The sequence below is a fragment of the Camarhynchus parvulus genome, chromosome Z, assembly GCF_901933205.1.
Source record: "Camarhynchus parvulus chromosome Z, STF_HiC, whole genome shotgun sequence".
NCBI classification, from domain to species: domain Eukaryota; kingdom Metazoa; phylum Chordata; class Aves; order Passeriformes; family Thraupidae; genus Camarhynchus; species Camarhynchus parvulus.
Window position 1 is genome coordinate 42,955,115 of NC_044601.1, and position 18,919 is coordinate 42,974,033.

The 18,919-nt window shown below is 41.8% G+C and overlaps 1 protein-coding gene across 1 annotated transcript in view; it reads right to left on the reverse strand.

Moving 5' to 3' along the window:
- The window catches only part of SLC1A1 (solute carrier family 1 member 1), a 52,043-nt gene extending 47,928 nt beyond the window's left edge, over window positions 1-4,115 (reverse strand). The window contains 1 exon segment of the mRNA XM_030968413.1: window positions 3,927-4,115. Coding sequence (XP_030824273.1) covers window positions 3,927-4,017 — 91 coding nt within the window. The 5' untranslated portion in view covers window positions 4,018-4,115.
- Window positions 4,116-18,919: the final 14,804 nt, after the last annotated feature.

Here is an 18,919-nt window from a genome sequence, read left to right on the forward strand (position 1 = left end):
AAAGGCATATAAACTGTTAGGGGGTATCATAAAATACAAACTAGAAGATTCAGTGGCTAGTGCACTTACCAAATCCTGGTAAATCATTTTAGTCACAACACTCAAAGTTTCTGCAATGCTGTTGTTACAACAGGAACTATGCGTATTTAAATCTCACTCTCAAAGGCAGGGAGAAAAGGAGGTCTGATGCCAGCCCAAATCTTTCAACAAAGGAACTGCACAAGCAAAGCATCTGATCCTGCAGAGACTGAATAAATTCACTCCAGAGGTGGAAAAGTCAGGTGTTTAGGCATGCTCCAGTCTCAATACCTGACCCCCGTCCTCTCTTTTACTCCACCGCCGCCTTGCATCACCGCTTGCTGCAGCTCGCGTTTTTGCGCGTTCTCTGGCCGCCCGGTCCCGGCTCTCGCTGAGCCACCTCGGACAGCTCCCGCCGCCCCTGTGCCGCCCACCCGGCTCCCGGCCAGGCACGAAGGCTCCTTTTTCGGGGTGTCTGAGGCGTACAGCGTAAGGACCACGTACATATGTGAAGAGGAGAACGATGGAGGAAAGTAATGGCAGAACACGAAAGTGTTTACCGCTGCCTCTCACTGAGACTGCACTGGCACACCCTGATGAACAAAGGGCTGAAGAAAGGACACCTGAGATTCACAGTCTCCGGTGCCATTAGCTTCCTCCTTCTTTATCAATCTCAGTATTGCATTTCTCACATTTCCACATAAATATCTGAACAATTTCAGTGTCCCACACGTGTGCTATTGAGAAAAGCCCAATCTCAAGTCACAGACAAGTTTAGAGGTATCTTAAGTTCTGAATATGTTTAGGAAGTGACAGACACTCCATTCAGTGATTTAAAAAAAAAGTATTTGCAAATTTAGGTGAATTGAATTCCTCAGAATAATCTTCCCAGACACAAAGCTGCTACAAACAAACAAACAAACAAACAAACAAACAAACAAACAAAAACAGCTAATAGATCAAAACTATCACATAATCAGCCTTTTATCAGCCTTTTCCTTTCATGACTGGTTTGTCTGCGTTGTAGCAGTGATCTTTTTGAGACAAAGTGATGACAAATAAGAAAAACTCTATGAGAAACCTGTGAAGTGTGACTTAAACTCTCTGTGTGCAATCGCCCTTTGGACGCCTGTTTCAGGGTGAGTAATTTTCAGGGATATTTCCGGTTTATTTTGCCTTGATTGTATAATCTGGAAACAATGTAACTTTCTATAAAATGGGGTGAAGAAGCACTTGAAGCAAATTGACTTGTAAACTACTTCTGTTAACTCAGTTGCTTTGGGCTCAGTAAGGCCAGTAGAACAAAAAGATGCAAGACACACCTTCTTTTGCAGATAATTGTGTGAGGCTGCTGCTCTCCTGGTTACACTTCTCTTCACATCAGCTTGGTGGCCTAAAGTTGACTCTCTTCTAAGGCAAGGAAAATAACCACTTGAGCCTCAAATTTTGTTTTCTTTGAATACGCATTCAGGTGTTTTCACCCAAAAGACATGACACTCCAGATATGTTGTGTACAGATTTTAAATTACACCCCCCCACACACACATTGCTATGAAAGAAATTCTGGTACTTTTGAAAAGGGAAAGGACAGGCAAAATGTTGAATGCTTAAGATAATAATACTCTTGAAGGAAGTAGTGTTTGGAATTCTGAGGGGTTTCCATTTCTGTCTCTTTTCAGAGCTGCACACAAGGAATCAGGAAAACTTTTCAACTTAGTAAGGGTACTAGAAAAGATAAGCGTATTTCAATTGGATGCTGAACATGGCTCTGAGGATGATGAGCAAAAATCATGATTCCATATGATAGTGCAGGAATATCAGGTACTTTGCAAGACAGCTGGACAGCTTTCACAGCATATTTTCACAGCTTGATGCATTTATTACTTCCATCTTCTGAAAAGCCTATTTTCTTATTTCAAAGTGATGTGCCACTCTTCTGCTCATAAATGCTAAATTGTTCTTCCAAACTAACTAGATTAACAAACCTCAGACCAATTTCCCAGAGTATATTAAAAAAAAAGAATGAATAAGTAAATTTAATTATGAAGGGTTTGTTGACTCTAGGTATATTACAAACTTTCCTCATACTGTAGTAAAGCAATAATATATAATTTAATTCCATCTACAAGGTTTTCACTGTTATTCTTGTGTATCTTACTTCACCTTTGAGAAATACTGGAAATGCTGCAGATATACAGTTCCTTGAAAAGGTAATTTGGTCTATGGATCACAGAATTACTATGAAGACTCTCTTTGACAGTATTATAGAGCTCCCATCAGTTATGGACTGTTAATTACAGTGTAGCAGGCAGAGAAGTTGAAGGACACAGGACTGTCCTCTTACTGGGAATTCCTATTGGGTATTGGGGGAATTGGGGTCACTTGTCCCCACAGCTCCTGCCTTGTCATATATTGTGGCTCTCAGAGAAATTTAATTTCAGAATGTTGCACCTGTGGAACCACATCACAATCTTTAATTCTAACTACAGACACTGAAGATAATAAGAAGGGAATATTTCTTAACCACTTCTGTAAATTGGGAGTAAGTACGCCAACTCCTGGAAGAATACCTGACAGGAGTATGTGAAAAAGCAATTGTACACATGCAAACACAAGACTCCTCCAGCTGTACAGTCAGATTTTTAAAGCAAGTCCCTTAGCACCTGGTATACAAAACTCACAAAAATATTTTTGAACAAGGTGAGAAAAATCCAGGGATCTTTCAAATACTGAATGTATTGTGGAAAACATGTATATGTAAGCACAGTTCTGATTACAGCTTAAAAATAACTGGAAGGAAATCCAAAATAATCATTCTATTCTGAACAAATTTGCACCAAAATAGGCATGGTCGAGCCAAAATTCAAATTAGCAGAAAAGTCATCTGAAAGAGACCCAGATGGCAAGTTAAGGAAATATTTATATCACCACTTCTCAACAGGAGAAAAAAGTGAACAAGGCTTTCCAAATAATAACCAAAAGAAAATTAAATAAATAGGGCCAAAATGATGCCCTGTGGAAAAACTTCTTCATCTAAGTGACATGGTGCATTTTCTTTGCCCTCTTTGCCCACTTATCCTTAATAAGATGGCATTCAACCCGTTTTTCCTTCAGAAACTTATTGAGGTACAGGGGATAAATCCTGCTATCTTTACAATGATGGGCCTGAAAACCTCTCTGAAATCCGGATGGCACTGCCAGACGCTTCACCCCCGAAAACCACTCCAAAAGCTGGGTGGCATTGCCAAACTCTTCCAGCTGCACCGCTCGCTTGGGCCATAAGAAGCTCCACAAAGCCACCTCCACCGCTCTCCAGCCCTACAGCTGCTTCCCTCGGCGGGGCTGACACCTGCAGACCAGCAGTAGGCAGGGACCGCGTCCCCCCAGAGCTGCAGAGGCCCCCCAGGGCACAGCCCGCCGTGGGGACCCGCAGCACGGAGGGCTCACAGCCCCCAGCGCCCGTGTGCTTCTCCGCACGGCGGTCTCACCTCGCCGATCGCCGACCCTTGCCACACGGGCCGGCGGGACGCGCGCAGGAGCCGGCCCAGCCAGGAGGGCCCCGGGCCCCCGCTGCCGACCTGGCCGCCCGGGGCTGACAACGCTGCGTCCCCCCGCGCCCAGCCCCGCTCCCGCCCGACCGCCGCGGCACCGCCACACTGCGGGGCTGCGCCCCGCGGCCGCGGCGGTGCCGGGGAAGAGCAGCCGGCCGCCCTCGTCTGCCTTTCGGGTGGGTCGTTAGCACGGCCCCGCGCCGCCCAGCCCTGCCCTGCGGTCGCGTAGCCCTCCTCGCCCCGCCGCGGTCCCCGGTCGGGCGCCGCGCCACGGTACGGCCCGGCAAGGCCGTACCGTGCCGGCAAGGCCGGGCGGGGGGCGGCGGCGCCCCGCTCCCTGCCTGCCCCCGCGCTCACCCGCCAGCACGGCGGCCACCGTGCTCAGCAGCAGCCAGTTCTTCCTCACGAAGCTCGGGCAGAGCAATTCCTTCTTTATCGCCTTCGCCATGGCGGGGGTCGACAGGGCTGGTGCGGTGCGTGTCGCGCGGAGCCGAGCCGAGCCGAGCCGAGCCGAGCAGCCTGCCTGCGCTCCGCGGGGCTGCGCGCTCACCGCGGGGAGGCGGAGACGTTGCGCTTCACCTGGCAACCGGAGAGCCCGGCCCCCGCCCGCCCCTCGCTCGGCCGGCCCACCCGCCGGCCAGCGCACCCGGTTCCTGCTGACAATGCTGGGGACAGCAGGTACACAAATGTCTTGTCGGATTTTCCCTCCGGGATTTGGCCCTGGTAGGCTTACATACCAAGATAGGCAAGAAGCGTTTATTTCTTGCGCATCTCACTGGCAATGGTCTCCTTCTCCCTCCCCACCATAAGGCTGATTAAGCATATATAATATTCGGATCCAGTTCTCTGTGGGTGTGTGGTTTTCAATATGTCTATAAACGTGCTGATTTTGATTGTCAAACCCGTACCCCAGTGGTAAATGCAAAGAACAAACAGCCAAGCCCAACCAAAATCTGCCATTGTCTTGCTGAATGACATGAAGGAGAGAGCAGAAAGAAAATTTATTTTCTCTTGTTTAATTGCACTTGATATCATCGATTTCTAACCATTCACTACTGTGGTTTATCTATTTCTGTCTGTAACAACTGGGTATCTAAGGCCTGAAGGAGATCAGCAAAAACTGCAATTGAAACCTTGTCACTTCTGCTCGTTCTTCATTCTTTCTTCACATGAATCTGGCTGTGCTGTGTGACAGCCTGGAGAAAGAGACAAGTATGTACCTTGTTAAATCAGGTAAGAGCACTGAAATCCACCTGGATGAGAAGCAAGAGCTGTCATCAATCTCAAGTGTTAAAACCTGGACCTAGATGCATAAATTCATATAGACACACTTAAAATTGTCCATATTTTTCAGATGTGTAGAACAACTGCAGTAATTTGTTTGCATCTGTCATTAGGAGAATTTAATTTAAAAAATAAGAGGTAGTCCAGTGGTGGAAAGCAAAGAGATGAGTAAATATATTAGTTTAATTAAGCCATAAAATGTGTCAGACTTCTTAAAAGGAAGGCTGGCATACTACCACATTACAAGCTACAGTAAAGCAAAACAAAAATAATTAATGCAAAGAAATCGTAAGAAACAATGTGACTATGCCTAGACTTTGGTATGGAAATATCACAAAGTATGAGTGGCGCTAAAGAGATACTTGAAGAAAAAGGCACACTGGGTTTCAGGATGGGCAAGATCAGGCATACCTTGTGCAGAAGACTCTGACTTTAGATCTCATTGCCACAGGGTATAATTTTTTAAAATTATTATTTCCTCTCGTATATACTTGGAGTCTCAGACGTTGCTTTCAGTAAGTCAAATGTCTGATCTGCCCCAGGAGGTGGTGAATTGGTGCCTCTCTAGATAGTAAGAATAAAATTATTTACAAGGCATCTTCAGAATTTAGAGCTTCCTTTCATTATCTCTCTATTCACCATCTCACGTACCCCTTCTTACAACTTACTCTGCTTCTCTTTTGAGTTGTTTTGGTGAGCTAGGGGAAATGATTCCAATTCACTTCCTGAAGACTAGCTAAAATAAGGTTAGAATTTACTTATTTTTCTATTAAGGTTTTTTATTTCTCTTAATACTAAAACATTAAGTATCCTTTTTCACATTAAGGACTTCAGAGTACCTTCTTGGTAGATCTAGAATTATCTGCAGCATTCTTAGGATAGAAAAATGCCCTTCTACAGGTACAAAACAGTGTGATTGTAGCTGATATATTTCTTCCTGAGGCTTGAAATACCTTAAAGGAGTTGCACAACCTTAGAAAAAACATAATACAATTATGCTTTACAACTTGTGAAGGCTAGAGATAGATCTTATTTTTGTGTTCTGCAACAGCAAGACAATATATATTGAATAATATTGAAGACTTCCATATACCTTTTGTTTCCTGTTACAGTACAAAGTCCTATTATTTTCTGCTTGTGTTTTGTCCCTAAAAATATTTAAGGAAAAAAGCATGCCAAAGTTCTAGGCTTTATTTTTACTTAATAATTGTCTTTATTTTTTAAATTTCATCAAAAGTAATTCCACAGCCTTGACTTCAAAAAAACCCCGAACAAGCAAAACGCAAACCCACAAAGTTGATAACACAACACCCTTTGAAAATTAAAGAAGGGTGTAAAAAAATCAAGCCTATGAAATAGGAATATTTTCAACATCCTGATGAGCAAGCTGTTTTAAATTTAATTTTCCTATTATAGAATGATGGACGTTGGCTTTGATCCTGGATGTAGAGTCAAGCTGGCAGTTTCTGTAAAGGGAGCTATAAATTAAAAAACCCAAGATCACAAAAAAAGTATCCCAATAAAATGGAAAAGAAATGTAGCCCAAGCCCATGGATCACTCTTGAAATGTTGAAATTATTCTAAAAACTAATTAATCTATATGAAAAGACTAAAAGACATAACACTTTGTAAGACTACTTTCTTGTACACCTAGTAAGTGAACCTACTGAGCAAGCATAAATCTGTATTCTATTTAAAACATTTTTTTCTTTTTGTCTGATTTTGAGACATCGTGGAATCATTATGAAATTAATAGAATGCATTTGTGAAAAAATGTCCATACACTCTACCTGAGTAGATGATAAGAATATGTTCTGTAGCTATATTGATCACTGTTACAAGTTGTCAGAGTAGATAATGGTTAAGATTGTATGCATGAAAAAATTCTTTAATTTTTGGTGCTTAATTTTTTTTGAATGTTAATGAAACATACAGAGGAGTCAGTCTTGAAAATGTGAACACTGTCCTGGGAAACAGTGACATACATTGATTGTGTTTGTTTTTTTTTCCTGAAGGCTAAAATAATTCAGATTATTTTGTTGTGGAATTGGGAGTGTACGTAAATACATAAATAACCATTCTATTGACAAATTATTACCACATGTTGTCCTAATACTTACACGGCCATGTCTCAACAATAACTTCCAATCTGTATAACTGTATTAACTACATTTTAAGTGAGTTCCTTAAGACCAGGGTAGGAATATTTTCAACATTTTGAGGCATATGAATGTTTCAGTGCTGGAAGATGCAGAGCAGTCCTACTAGAGCATGCACAGTACAGTGCAGCGCAGAGCAGAGTGTAGCAAGTGGAAGCTTGCCCTTTCATACATCTTAAAAAAGATCTTCAGTGATTCTAATTAACAAAGGGAAAAAATAATTTCAGTTATACTTATTTAGACGTTCAACTTTTTCTGCATAGGTTAGCTTATTAATATAATCTGTATAAGTTTTGGTGACAGTTGATTTGTTCCATAGAAAACTAATGAAGTGCCTTTTTCTTATAGTTTATGGTGAGCATATAAAGGAAACTGCTTCAACAGGGAATTAAGGAAATTTTGAGTATTGTGTTTTTTAAAATGCTTTGATAAAACAACAGTGTTTTAAAAATATTTTGAAAAATGTGTGCTAATAATCTACATAAATTATGGGTAGACTAGTTGAGGGTTTTAAATTTGCTTTTTCAATTTAAGGCCAGTCCACCAGGTAGGAACTTCACAATAGTTTTTTAATAACATAAAGCCATGAGTATATACAAAATTTGAAAACACAAACTGATCAGTTCCTTCTATTATCTCTTTGTCTTAATGAGAAAATAATGCAATAAAAATGGTAGCATTTTTAAGTTCAGTGAAGTGCCAAAGCATGTGGAACAAAATGCACAAAGATCTTATGTGTCTTATGTCTGTAAATACTTTAGTGTTACCAAGCACCCAAAATCGCAGAATTTTTCCTTATAGCCTGGAACACGTGCCTCCTGACATCTGACCTTGAAGTTTAACTTCCATATATGCTATATTATATAGCATATGTGATAAGAAAAAATATGCGATAGGAAAAAGATTCCTCCACTGAGATTTACTTGACAGATGCACTGATTGTCCTCAAAGGCAGAGTTGATGGGGGGCTGATTTTCTATCTGGGGCCATGATACTGGTCCAATAGCAGTAGACTTTTCTTTCACAGTTGCTGTTTAATCCAGTGTAGTTTTAAACTACCAGAAGCTTTATTGATATATTTAATTAATCCAACCCTCTCTTATAATTTTAAAGTCGTATATATTTCTGTTTCAGTAGCTGTTTCTGAATGCACAGGGGGATCCATCTAACTACATAGAACTTCCAGAATATTACCAGTAGTGCTTTATCTTCTGTTTGCACTCATTTTTCTACTCTTGCCGAAGACACCCTAAACCTTATCAAATTAGTCATTCTTCATGTTTTCTTCAACTGAGATTTTTTAGAATTGTTGAATTATGCTTAACAGTAGATAAAAAGGTCTGGATTTGAGCTAAACTTAACAAAGAGAGGACATTGGAAAGGTTTTGTTGTTGTTGTTGTTTGGGTTTTGGTTTTTTGTTTGCTTGTTTTGGGAGGGTATCAGTGGTTGTTGGGATTTTGTTTTGTTTTCCTTAATTAAATTAAATCCTATGCCAGATCAATGAGATTTTTATTATTGTTGGAGTCAATGGGACCACAGCTGGGAGGAAGACAATAGCTGCAGATGGGATTTTTGTTTGCTAGCTTATAGCCCTCTAATATTGAATATCTTTTTTTGCTACCAAAACCCAGTTTTGGTAACTAAATGTTCTTTTATCAGCTATTTTTCACTGTTGGTATCAAAACTCATCTGTGTCAAACTAACATAAAAGAATAATGATGAAAAAGTATTAGAATTCCTTGATAATGGTTTACCTGTTAAGCTTTTAAAACCTTGGATGTGGAACTTTACATTCTAGATCACTTCTGGTTTTTTTAGTAAATTGTGTTCCTGGCCTCAGTAAAAATACTGTGTATATTGTCACTTATTTTAATGAAGTTTAGAAGATGTTGTGTCCATATCTTACTTGGAGGAATTTCTATCAGTGAGAAAGTGTGATTATTTTTTCTTGTTTCAAGTTGTGTAAATATTTATTACTGTGCTTATATGTTCTCCTGGCTGCAGACATTTTGTGTTGTAAGTAGGCAAGCAGAGTGGGAAGGTGGCATCAAATGTGTTTCACAGATCGAGATTTAACTGGTAGTTATGTACCATTAACAGAAGGCTGAAGGAGAGCCAAGCTCTGAAAATCATTACAGGCAGACACGTTTTACAAAGTCACAAATTTCTCATTTGCCTAGAAGGAGTGATGGCAGATCTGTGAAGTGGTCATGAACCAGCAGCGGTGTAAATCCAGGTGCATACTGTGGTAATGATTTTTAAAATGATTCTTCCTTTTCTTAAAGATTCAGCCACTTAAGAGTCCATGAAAAAATCTAGACCAATATGACTGCAAATAGTTTTCCTTCCTAATTACACAAAATGGGTAAGTATGAACAACAAGGATAGAGTATGAAGAACACATATTTCTCACAACACCCTTCTTTAGCCTCATGTGCAAAGGAACTCTGGTAGTAATAAAAAAACTAATTAAATTTGCACAAAGAGTAAAAATATCTGAGTTTCTGCAAAGCATTTAAAAATGTCTGTCAGAGAATATCAGCATGGCAGGGATGAGGTTTGTGGTGAAGGATGATGTCTTCATGGGCAAAATTATTCAGTAAATTTTTGTAGAGTAGACAAATAGATCTACTATCTGGAGTGGAGGTTTACCTTTTCACTTCTGATTTCTGTAATACCTTCTCACCTGCTGACTCAGAAATGACCTCTGCTTAAGGCAAATGACTAAAAGAAATTTGAACTAGATCTCATATATATTTCCAAGATTTTTGAGCTGTGGATCAGACTTTGTTTTCAGATGTGACTTGATATTGGGTGTTGCACAGGATATATTGTTCTTTGGCACAGTAATATGTACAAGGCAATTCCATCTCAGAAGAAGAGTTTGCCATCTTCACAGCAACAGCTGCATCTGACCTCTAGGCCCCTGTGAAAAGGCTGAATCTTTACTGTAGTGGCAATCATGTCTCTTAATCTTGAAAAATTAAGAGGTAAAACTATGTTGAGCAAATACCACTTTACTAGCATAATAATAATTTGTTCCCCAAATGAAGATGATTTTCTTGCCATATTGGAGTAACATTATTTAATCTCCATACTCCACAAAGTATGTATGTATTAATACAAGGTGATGGTGAACAAAGCAAAAATAGTAGGATAATATTCTACTGCTGCTCCAGCAACTCTGCAGGATGCCTCATTATGTGATATATGGTACAAGTAGCCACACTAATACATATGTAATTATAAAACTACTGATTCTAGCAGATAGTTGCTTTTTACCAGTCTTCACAAATTACATAAATGAAATTGAAGGACACTGTTCACCCACACTCCACTTAGAGATTTATTTTAATGAAGACGTAATGAAGCAGAACATTTTCTGGACAGAAGATAATGATAGCAAATGACAAAATTATTTTGGAACTCAAATCTCTTGGTAGCACATTGAAATGGATGAGTGAGTGAACACTAATTTAGAAAATGTTCAGCATGTTTGAGGTAATATGTTAACTGAGATAGCCAAAGATCTGAAGAGCAAAGTCGAGAAAGGAATTCAGAATTATTGGCTATGCAACTCATAAATGAATTATAGGCATCCGATCTGACCTTCTGGGACATTTCAAGTGCTTGAAAATACTCAGTGCCCTTGGCATGTTTTCTAGGCAGAACTAAACAATCCTTGTATTCCCAATTTGTTCTGAGGAGTTTTATCACAAGATTTGGAGTTTTAGCATGGTCTATGTCTAAGCCTCAGGTTTTTTAGTTGCTTGCTCACATTAGAATAAAAACATCTAAATGTGAGCTAGGATTCTACTTCAAAAGAATGTGAAAAAAAGTGGAAAAATACAATGGTAGTGCACTGTAAATGGTTCAAGGAAAGAACCTGTCTTTTAAAATACTTTAAAATCTCATTTTATCTGATACCTAGCCTTCTTTCCAGTACTTGAAGGGACCCTACAAGAAAGATGGAGGCAGACATTTTACATTTTACATTTACAAGGACAAGGTGAATGGCTTCAAACCTCAAGAGAGTAGGTTTATATTAGACATTAGGGTTTTTATACTGTGAGGGTGGGAAGGTATTGGAATTAGACACCAGTATTGCCGGATGGAATGTTCCTGGGCTCATCTGGCCCTTGCTGCTTGACCAAGGGCGGCAGCTGTGGTGGTTTCACCTCAGAGACACCTTTGGCTGGCTGGGTGCTGCAGCTGGGTGCTTGGGACAAGCCCAGCCATGCAGGAGCTCAGGTTTACCTCTGGCGGAAAGGCTTTAGGCGAGGCGAAGGAAAAAGGAGTCAACTTCTGCTAGAGGGTTTTGATCCAGAGCTTTGTTCCTGGCACACAGGCCTCTGAATGCAGCAACAGCTCTAACAGAACAACAAACCGCATGGTTGCCGTGTCTTTTAAGCCCAGGGAGAGGGGGAGGGAAGGGGGAGGGATCCTACCAACCAGGTAAGGGGCGGGGGGAGTCTCAGGGGATGAATGATACCTGTATAACCCAATGTCCCCAGGGCTGAGAGGCATCTTTTCAACTTTGCCAATCACACAACGCCCTTGCTGGAATACCAAGATTGATGGACAGCTCTCAGCAGGAGGCAAGGGGAGGGGAAGGGAGAGGGTATTGGCACACCTGGGAAAAGAACCAGGATGGCTGAAACAGGCTATTACCTCACACTGCAACAGGAAGACAGTGAAACAGGTAGTCTAGAGAAACAGTTAATGCCCCATCCCTTGAGGTGTTCAAGTCCAGGCTGGATGGAGTTCTGAGTGACCTGGTCCACTGGAAGGTTTCCCTGTCTACGGCAGGGAAATTGGAATTAGATGATCGTTAAGCTTCCTGCCAAGCAAAACTGTTCTATGATTCTAAATCTAGTCTCTGCAACCATTTGCCCTTGTCCTTTCACCACATGCCCTTGTCCTCTGGCTTTTTTGTAGATCCCTTGTAGATGTTGTAAGGCTGCTAGAAGGTTTTCCTTGAGCCTTTTCCAGTCTGGAAAACTCAAACTGTCTCAGCATGTCTTCATAAAAGAGGTGCTCCAGCCCCCTGGTCACCATTGTGGCTACTCACTTCAACAGGTCCATGTCTTTCTTATGTTGTGGACCCCAGAGCTGGATCCAGTACTATAGACTGGATCTCAAGAGTGGAATAGAGGGGCAGAATTACCTCCCTCAACCTGCTCATCACACTTCTTGTGCTGCAGCCCAGGACATGGTTGGCTTTCTGGGCTGCAAGCTCGCTTTGCTAGGTCATGTCAAGCTTCTTATCAAACAACAGCCCTTGTCCTCAGGGCAGCTCTCCATCCATTCATTACTCAGCCTGTGTCCATGTTTGGGATGACCTAGCACAGAGATAGGCACTTGTATCTGACCTTGTTGAACTTCCAGAATTTTGCACAGGTTCACCTCTCCAGCCTGTCCAGGTCCCTCTGGATAGCATCCCTGCCCTCCAGTGCATTGGCTGCCCACAGACTGGTGTCATCAGCAAACTTGCTGAGGGTACTTCCACTGTCAGTGCCACTGCCATGGATACTGTATAGCACTGGTCCCCTCAGGAATGCCACTCATCACTGGTCTCCACTTGGACATCAAACTGTTCCCACAACTTTCTGAGGGCTGCCACCCAGCCAATTCCTTATCCACAGTGTTTTACCCACCAAATTTGTGTCTCTCCAGTTTAGAGACAAGGATGTCATGTGTGGCAGTGTCAATGCTTTGCACAAGTCCAGGTAAATGATGTCAGTTGTTCCTCCCTCATCCACTGTTACAGTGTGATTTCAGGGTTTACCCCAGAATCCCAGGTTTCTCCTCCCTCCTTTCCCCACCCTGACCCCTGCTGAGCACTGTCTGTCAATCCTGGAATTTGCGAAGGGCGTCAAGTGATTGGGCAGATTCAAAAGATGCCCTCTACCCCTGGGGGGCATTGGGCCATCCAGGTGTCCTTTGTCCCTTGAGACCTCCTTTCCTGTACCTAGTTGGTGGGCTCCTTATCCCTTCCCTCCTCCCCTCCCCTGGGTAAAAGGGCGAGCAACTATGTGGTCCAGAAGTTCTGTTGGAGGAGTTGCTGGATTCAGAGGCCTGTGGGCCAGAATAAAATCTCTGGATCAAAACTCTCCATCAGAACTGACTCCTTTCCTTCACTACCACTACTTAAAGCTTCTCCGTCAGAGGGAAACCTGAGGAGCGGACTGTCTACGAGAGGAACCTTCATCCCGCTGCCACCGGAGCCTCAGCATGCCTGGACTTGTCTCCATGCACCCAGCTGCAACATCCAGCTAGCCAAAAGTGTCTCTGGGGTGAAACACCACAGTTGCCGCTATTTGGTTCGGCTGCAAGGGCCGGACAAGCTCAGGCATGTCCCGTCCACAATATTGGAAGTACCAATAATCCACCAATGCTATAATCCTTCATAAAAGGCCTCCAAACTTGTTAGGTAGAATTTGCCCTTAGTGAAGCCATGCTGTCCATTGCAAATCACCTCCCTGTACCTTCATTCCAGAAGGATATGCTACATGACCTTGCCCGGCAGTGAGATGAATCTGATAGGGCTATAGTTCCCTGGGTGTACCTTACTTCCCTTTTAAAAAATGGGGTATATATTTCTGCTTTACCAATCAGTGGATTGCCACAACTTCTCAAATATGGTACATAATTTTGCCATTTCCTCCATCAATTTCCTCAGGATCTGCAGCTGCACCTCATCAGGTTTATCTCAAAATCCACTTGACCTCTGGAGCTTTTATTCTATGTATCCTTTCTCCATGCTTTTAAATTTCTTCTAAGAGCGAATTTCTGCAAGAGCTGGGGAATGAAAGCTGTCAAAGGGTATATTAACCCAGGAGAAACAGGGAGAATACTATGGGTTTCCATATCTCCACAAACATAAATGAAGTGCTGGCTGGCATATTACAGCCCTCCCTGAACTGCACTGAAATGTTTGCCAAAATTTTCAGCTGCAAAAAAAAGCTGGTGTTATAGAAATGCCCATGATTTGGAGTCAGTCTTATTTTGAGACTTGAAGTTTGGCCTTTGAGCTTAGGTTCAGACTGCATGGGAAGTCATAGGCCAGATTTTCATGGTGGTAGGAAAGCCTTAGACAGCCAAGCATCTCTCAGTGCATTAACTGTAGAAAAAGCCTGCTAGGAACAAGGAGGGGAAATGAAAGCAGTGTAGTGCAGAGGAGCCAGGTGAATGCTCAGCCAGTGTGGTAAGTAAATCTCATACACAGCTGTTAGTATACAAGAGACAATATTTCAGTGCAAATTATGCAAGCAGTTTGAACAGTAATATGGTCACTGTTTCAATATATCATGTGAGGGATGTTGTTGATAGTAGTTCATAGGAGACACAGCACTTACTGTCATTCTTAGTGTCATCTTTTCTAACTTTTGACTGATTTAGTCCTATTTATGCCTTTCTGTGCTGGTTTAAAACCCAGGTGAAAAATTAAACCCATTGTAGCTGCCCCCTTTTCCCCCTGCACCTTCTGATAATGGGGGAATCTAGGAGAAATTATAAATTGGAATCACAACTTACTGAAACAATCACAATAATCACAACAATATTAGTAACAAAGCATGTACAAGAGGCAGAAAGAGGAGAGAGTTTTACCCACAAAAGGGTATTCACCAAACATCCGCCTGGGCACCAATCAGCGCAATCTCTAAGCACAGGCAAAATAGAGACCAACCAGAGACACATGGCACCCAGCAAAACAGAAGCAGCATGCCAGGGCAGCTCCTGTGGCTCAACCTCGTCCTCCCCAGCCCAGAAACAATGGAAAACAGGGACAAAACAAAATCTGGAAAACTTTTCCCAGATAAGGATCTGTGGTGCAGAGATGCTGGATCTGGTGGTGGCAGCAGTACCGGTGCAGGCTCTCTCTCCCTCTCCACCACCACAATGGCAGCAGTGCTGTGGATGCAACAGTGGTGGCAGCAGCATAGTGGCAGCCAGCAGCTCCGGCATGCTGGCTCCGATGGCTACAACAACTGTGGTGCCAGCTCTGTCCTGGTGCCTAGCAGCAGCGCAGTCTGGACTCCGCTCTGTGATACGCCCTTCCATGTACCCTGGCTAAAGATGGTGCCACTTCTGTTTCTGCCCGTAGTGTTTTCCTGTCGAGGCTGCATGGAATACACAGCCCTGAAAGCTCCATCCTCTTGTCCCTGTATCCAGGACAGAGTTCTTAGGCCTTAGGATTCTTACTCATCACCAGGGGTGTAATTATTACTGGTAAGGGAACAATTAGAGGAGGTAATTCTAGTTAATTAATTGCAGTAGCCTAAGGAGAAGACTTGAGGCTTTGCTTCAGTCTTCCTAGTAATTTGCTTCTTAAAAATTGTTTAGCTGGAGATCAGTAAACTGCATAGTAAGAAATAGAATTAAAATCAGAAGAAATCACCTTTTAAATTTTTTTTTATTTTAGATTTTACAATGAATTTTTTGGACACAATATTGTCATGGAAATGCTGCTGGGCTTGAAGCAGCTGACTTTTCCAGCCTGACAGAAATTTGTGGTCAACAGTGGTAAGCAGGACTTCAACCTATGCTTCTAGCAAGTTTTATAATTAAGTTTCTGCAGGGCAGTTTAAGCATAATTTCACAGTTCTGACAGAAATGTAAGAACAAACAAATCTTTCTCAAAATAGCCTTTGGAGAGGCAAAATCTCCTGAGAAATAGCTGTGGAAACTCTTTGTCATCCAAAAGGACATGAAGTCCCCCTATGCATCAGGACTTAACTGCAGTACAGCAGATTTGCATGGTAAGGTTTTTGACTGATGAAATATGGAAGTATTTTAACAAGTGAGCAGGTTACTTTGTGCTGTGCTAGCAAAAGGACTTCATGAAAATGACCCCACACTGCTGGTCAGTATCAGGAACTGCAGAAGGCAGCTCTTTCCTATGGCAGCAGCGGAAAGTATTCAAGAAGCAATCTGTACATAAATTCAGATAGATCAGTCCATGTGTGTATATTCATCCCCTTGCTTGTGCCCTCTTTTCACCTGCTAAGGAGCAGAGAGGAACTGGGGTAAAACATGTAGAGGAATATTGTATTTCAAGTTAGTTGATTCAGTTGTAGGTTCACTTTAGAATTTCCAGAGATGTCTCTAGCTCCCCAGGATCTCTCTATCTGGAGACCATACAAAAAGATGAATATGGCTGCTCTCATGCAATCAACCAGTAGGAAGGAGTCAAACATGTTCTTTGTCAAAGCAGGAGTCACAACACAGAAATCATGTTGTATAATCTTCAGTGTCAACTGACAGTGGGTTGCTTCTTTTCATCTAATGTGTCTGTGGGGTATTCCATTTTGTCATCTGTAGCCTAAAGAAATTCTGATTACATTTAAATTCTGTTACTTTCAGATTACGACCACATGCTTTCTTGAAAACAAAAGTACATTCTACATTGAAAATGAAAATATAATAGCAGGGATAGAGTCTGTTGCAGCACTGATTTTCCCAGTCTCAAATTTTGTGAATGTAAAAGTCAGCAGTGGTTAACTTTACTGTGACACCATCCCAAGCCAGTGAATAATGTAAGATTTTTTTTGGTCGAGCCTGTATGTTGAAAATAACAATCAAAAATTTTCTTCCCTTGAGGTGAAAGAGTATGTGGATAATTTGGGGCTGATAATCCTTTCTACCAGCTTGTTACATTGCCTTTACAGGAAGGTAAGAATATAAATACTGGGACATATTTGCCCAGTAAAATTGTGTGTTGGTCACTCAGTTTTCAGCTCTAATGGCATGACATGTCTTCATGAGTTGCAGGAAACAGCAAAGAATTCAACCTTGACAGATCAAGGCACAAAATCTCAGAACATGTGATTTCTGAGTGTATGTGCTGAGAAATACAGAATCACAGATTCAGCTAATTTGAGAAAAAACATTTGAGATCATCCCGTCCAGCCTATGACTAAATACTACATTGTCAACTAGACCATCTCACTGAGTGCCACATTTCTTTCCTTAACCATCCCCAGGGACAGTGAAACCTCCATGTCCCTGGGTAGCCCATTCCAATGTCCATCACCCTTTGTGTGAAGAAATGCCTTCTAATGTCCAACCTAGACCTCCCTTCAAGAAGCTTAAGACTATGTCCTCTTCTAATATTCATAGCTGCCTAGGAGAAGAGGTTTCCTCCCACCTGGCTACAACCTCCTTTCAAGGAGTTATAGAGGGCCCCTGATACTCCTCCTCTCCAGGTTAAGTGATCTCAACTCCCTCAGGCATTCCTCACAGGACAAGCATTTCAGACTCCTCACCAATTTCACTGCCCTTCTATGGACTTGTTTCACCACTTCAGTGTCCTTCCCGAATTGAAGGGCCCAGAACTGAGCACAGGATTTGAGGTGCAGCCTCACCAGTGCCCAGTACAGGGGACAATCCCTGCCCTGCTCCTGCTGGCACACTATTGCTGGCACAGGCCAGGATGCCATTGGCTTTCTTGGCCACCTGGGCACTGCTGGCTCATGTTCAGCTGCTGTCACCAGCACCCCCAGGTCCTTTTCCTGGGGCAGCTTTGCAGCCACTCTGCCCCAGCCTGTGGCACTGCCTGGGGTTGGTGTGACCCAAGGGCAGGACCCAGCACTGGGCCTTGTTGAACTTCACACCACTGGCCTTGGCCCATGATCCAGCCTGTCCAGACCCCTCTGCAGAGCCTTCCTGCCTTCCAGCAGATCAGCACTCCCACCCAACTTGGTGCCATCCATGAATTTGCTAATGGTAGACTCAAGCCTCTCATCCAGATCACTGATAAAGTTAGTAAACAGGATCAGGCCCAACACCGTTTCCTAGGGAACGCTGCTAGTGATGAGACTGAATATGCTTAACTGAAGGAATCAGTTAAATTCTGAACATCTCTATAGTGAAATTACCCTAACTGGCCAGTTTGCAAGAACTTTTTCTAATGTAACATTTACTGAAGGGAGTAAGCAGTCACACTTTAATTCTTTGTTATTTTTTGTTTTCATTTCTCTTTCTTTTTTTGTATGTTTTTTTCTCAGTTTGAAAAAAACCCCAAACAACAAAACCAACAAGTAAATTATCCTGTAGAAGCCAATTTTTGGCAACGTGGTTTGCAATTCATAGTTTGAAGAGTTTTTCCAATTACCATTGTATGTCTCTTTAGCTGTGAGTTGATGCTGAAAGTCTGTTGTTTGAAGTTTTCCTGAATTATACAAAATATAATATAATATGATACTATATAATTAGTATAATATAATTATGTATATGTACATTAGGCCACTTTTTTGATTCAAATTTAAGTCTGGACAAAAAAATCACTATAATAACACCGAAAATAGTTCTTAAATAGTTAAGTTTTTCTATGCTAATTTATTTCTTGCTATCTTCCTAAAATACTTTGCTTGTATAATCTATTTAGCTGAATAAAAATAATCCAATATCTAGTAAAATAATTTCAATGTTTTTGTGCAAGCATGAGATTTGTATCATCCTTTTTTAGGAGCTGTCATGTTAAAATAAGGTGACTTCTGATTGCTTACTCCATATCATTTAACAGACTTATTGCTGAATGGGACTCTAATAATTCAATTTCTTGGAATTGTAAGTAGTTGGAAAATAGGCACCCAACTGGAAATAGTTCAAAATTGCTTTGGTTTTGTGCTCTCAGCAGTAAGTAGATTGATTTGGTTTTTGTCAAGCTATGTTTGCCTTTGACTTCCTCATCTTCAGCAGTTTGAAAACTCACCTTCAGTATCAGATGGATGCTCCACATCAAACTTTGGAAATGTTAGCCTGATAATTATGTCTTGATCCATTCCTGAAAGGAGTGAGGGTCATTTTTAATGCCGTATTTTTCTTATTTCATCCACCCATGCCTATCCATTTTGCTTTCATTTGTTGCTTTTATTTGCATGTGGGGTAGTTTTCCAGCATGC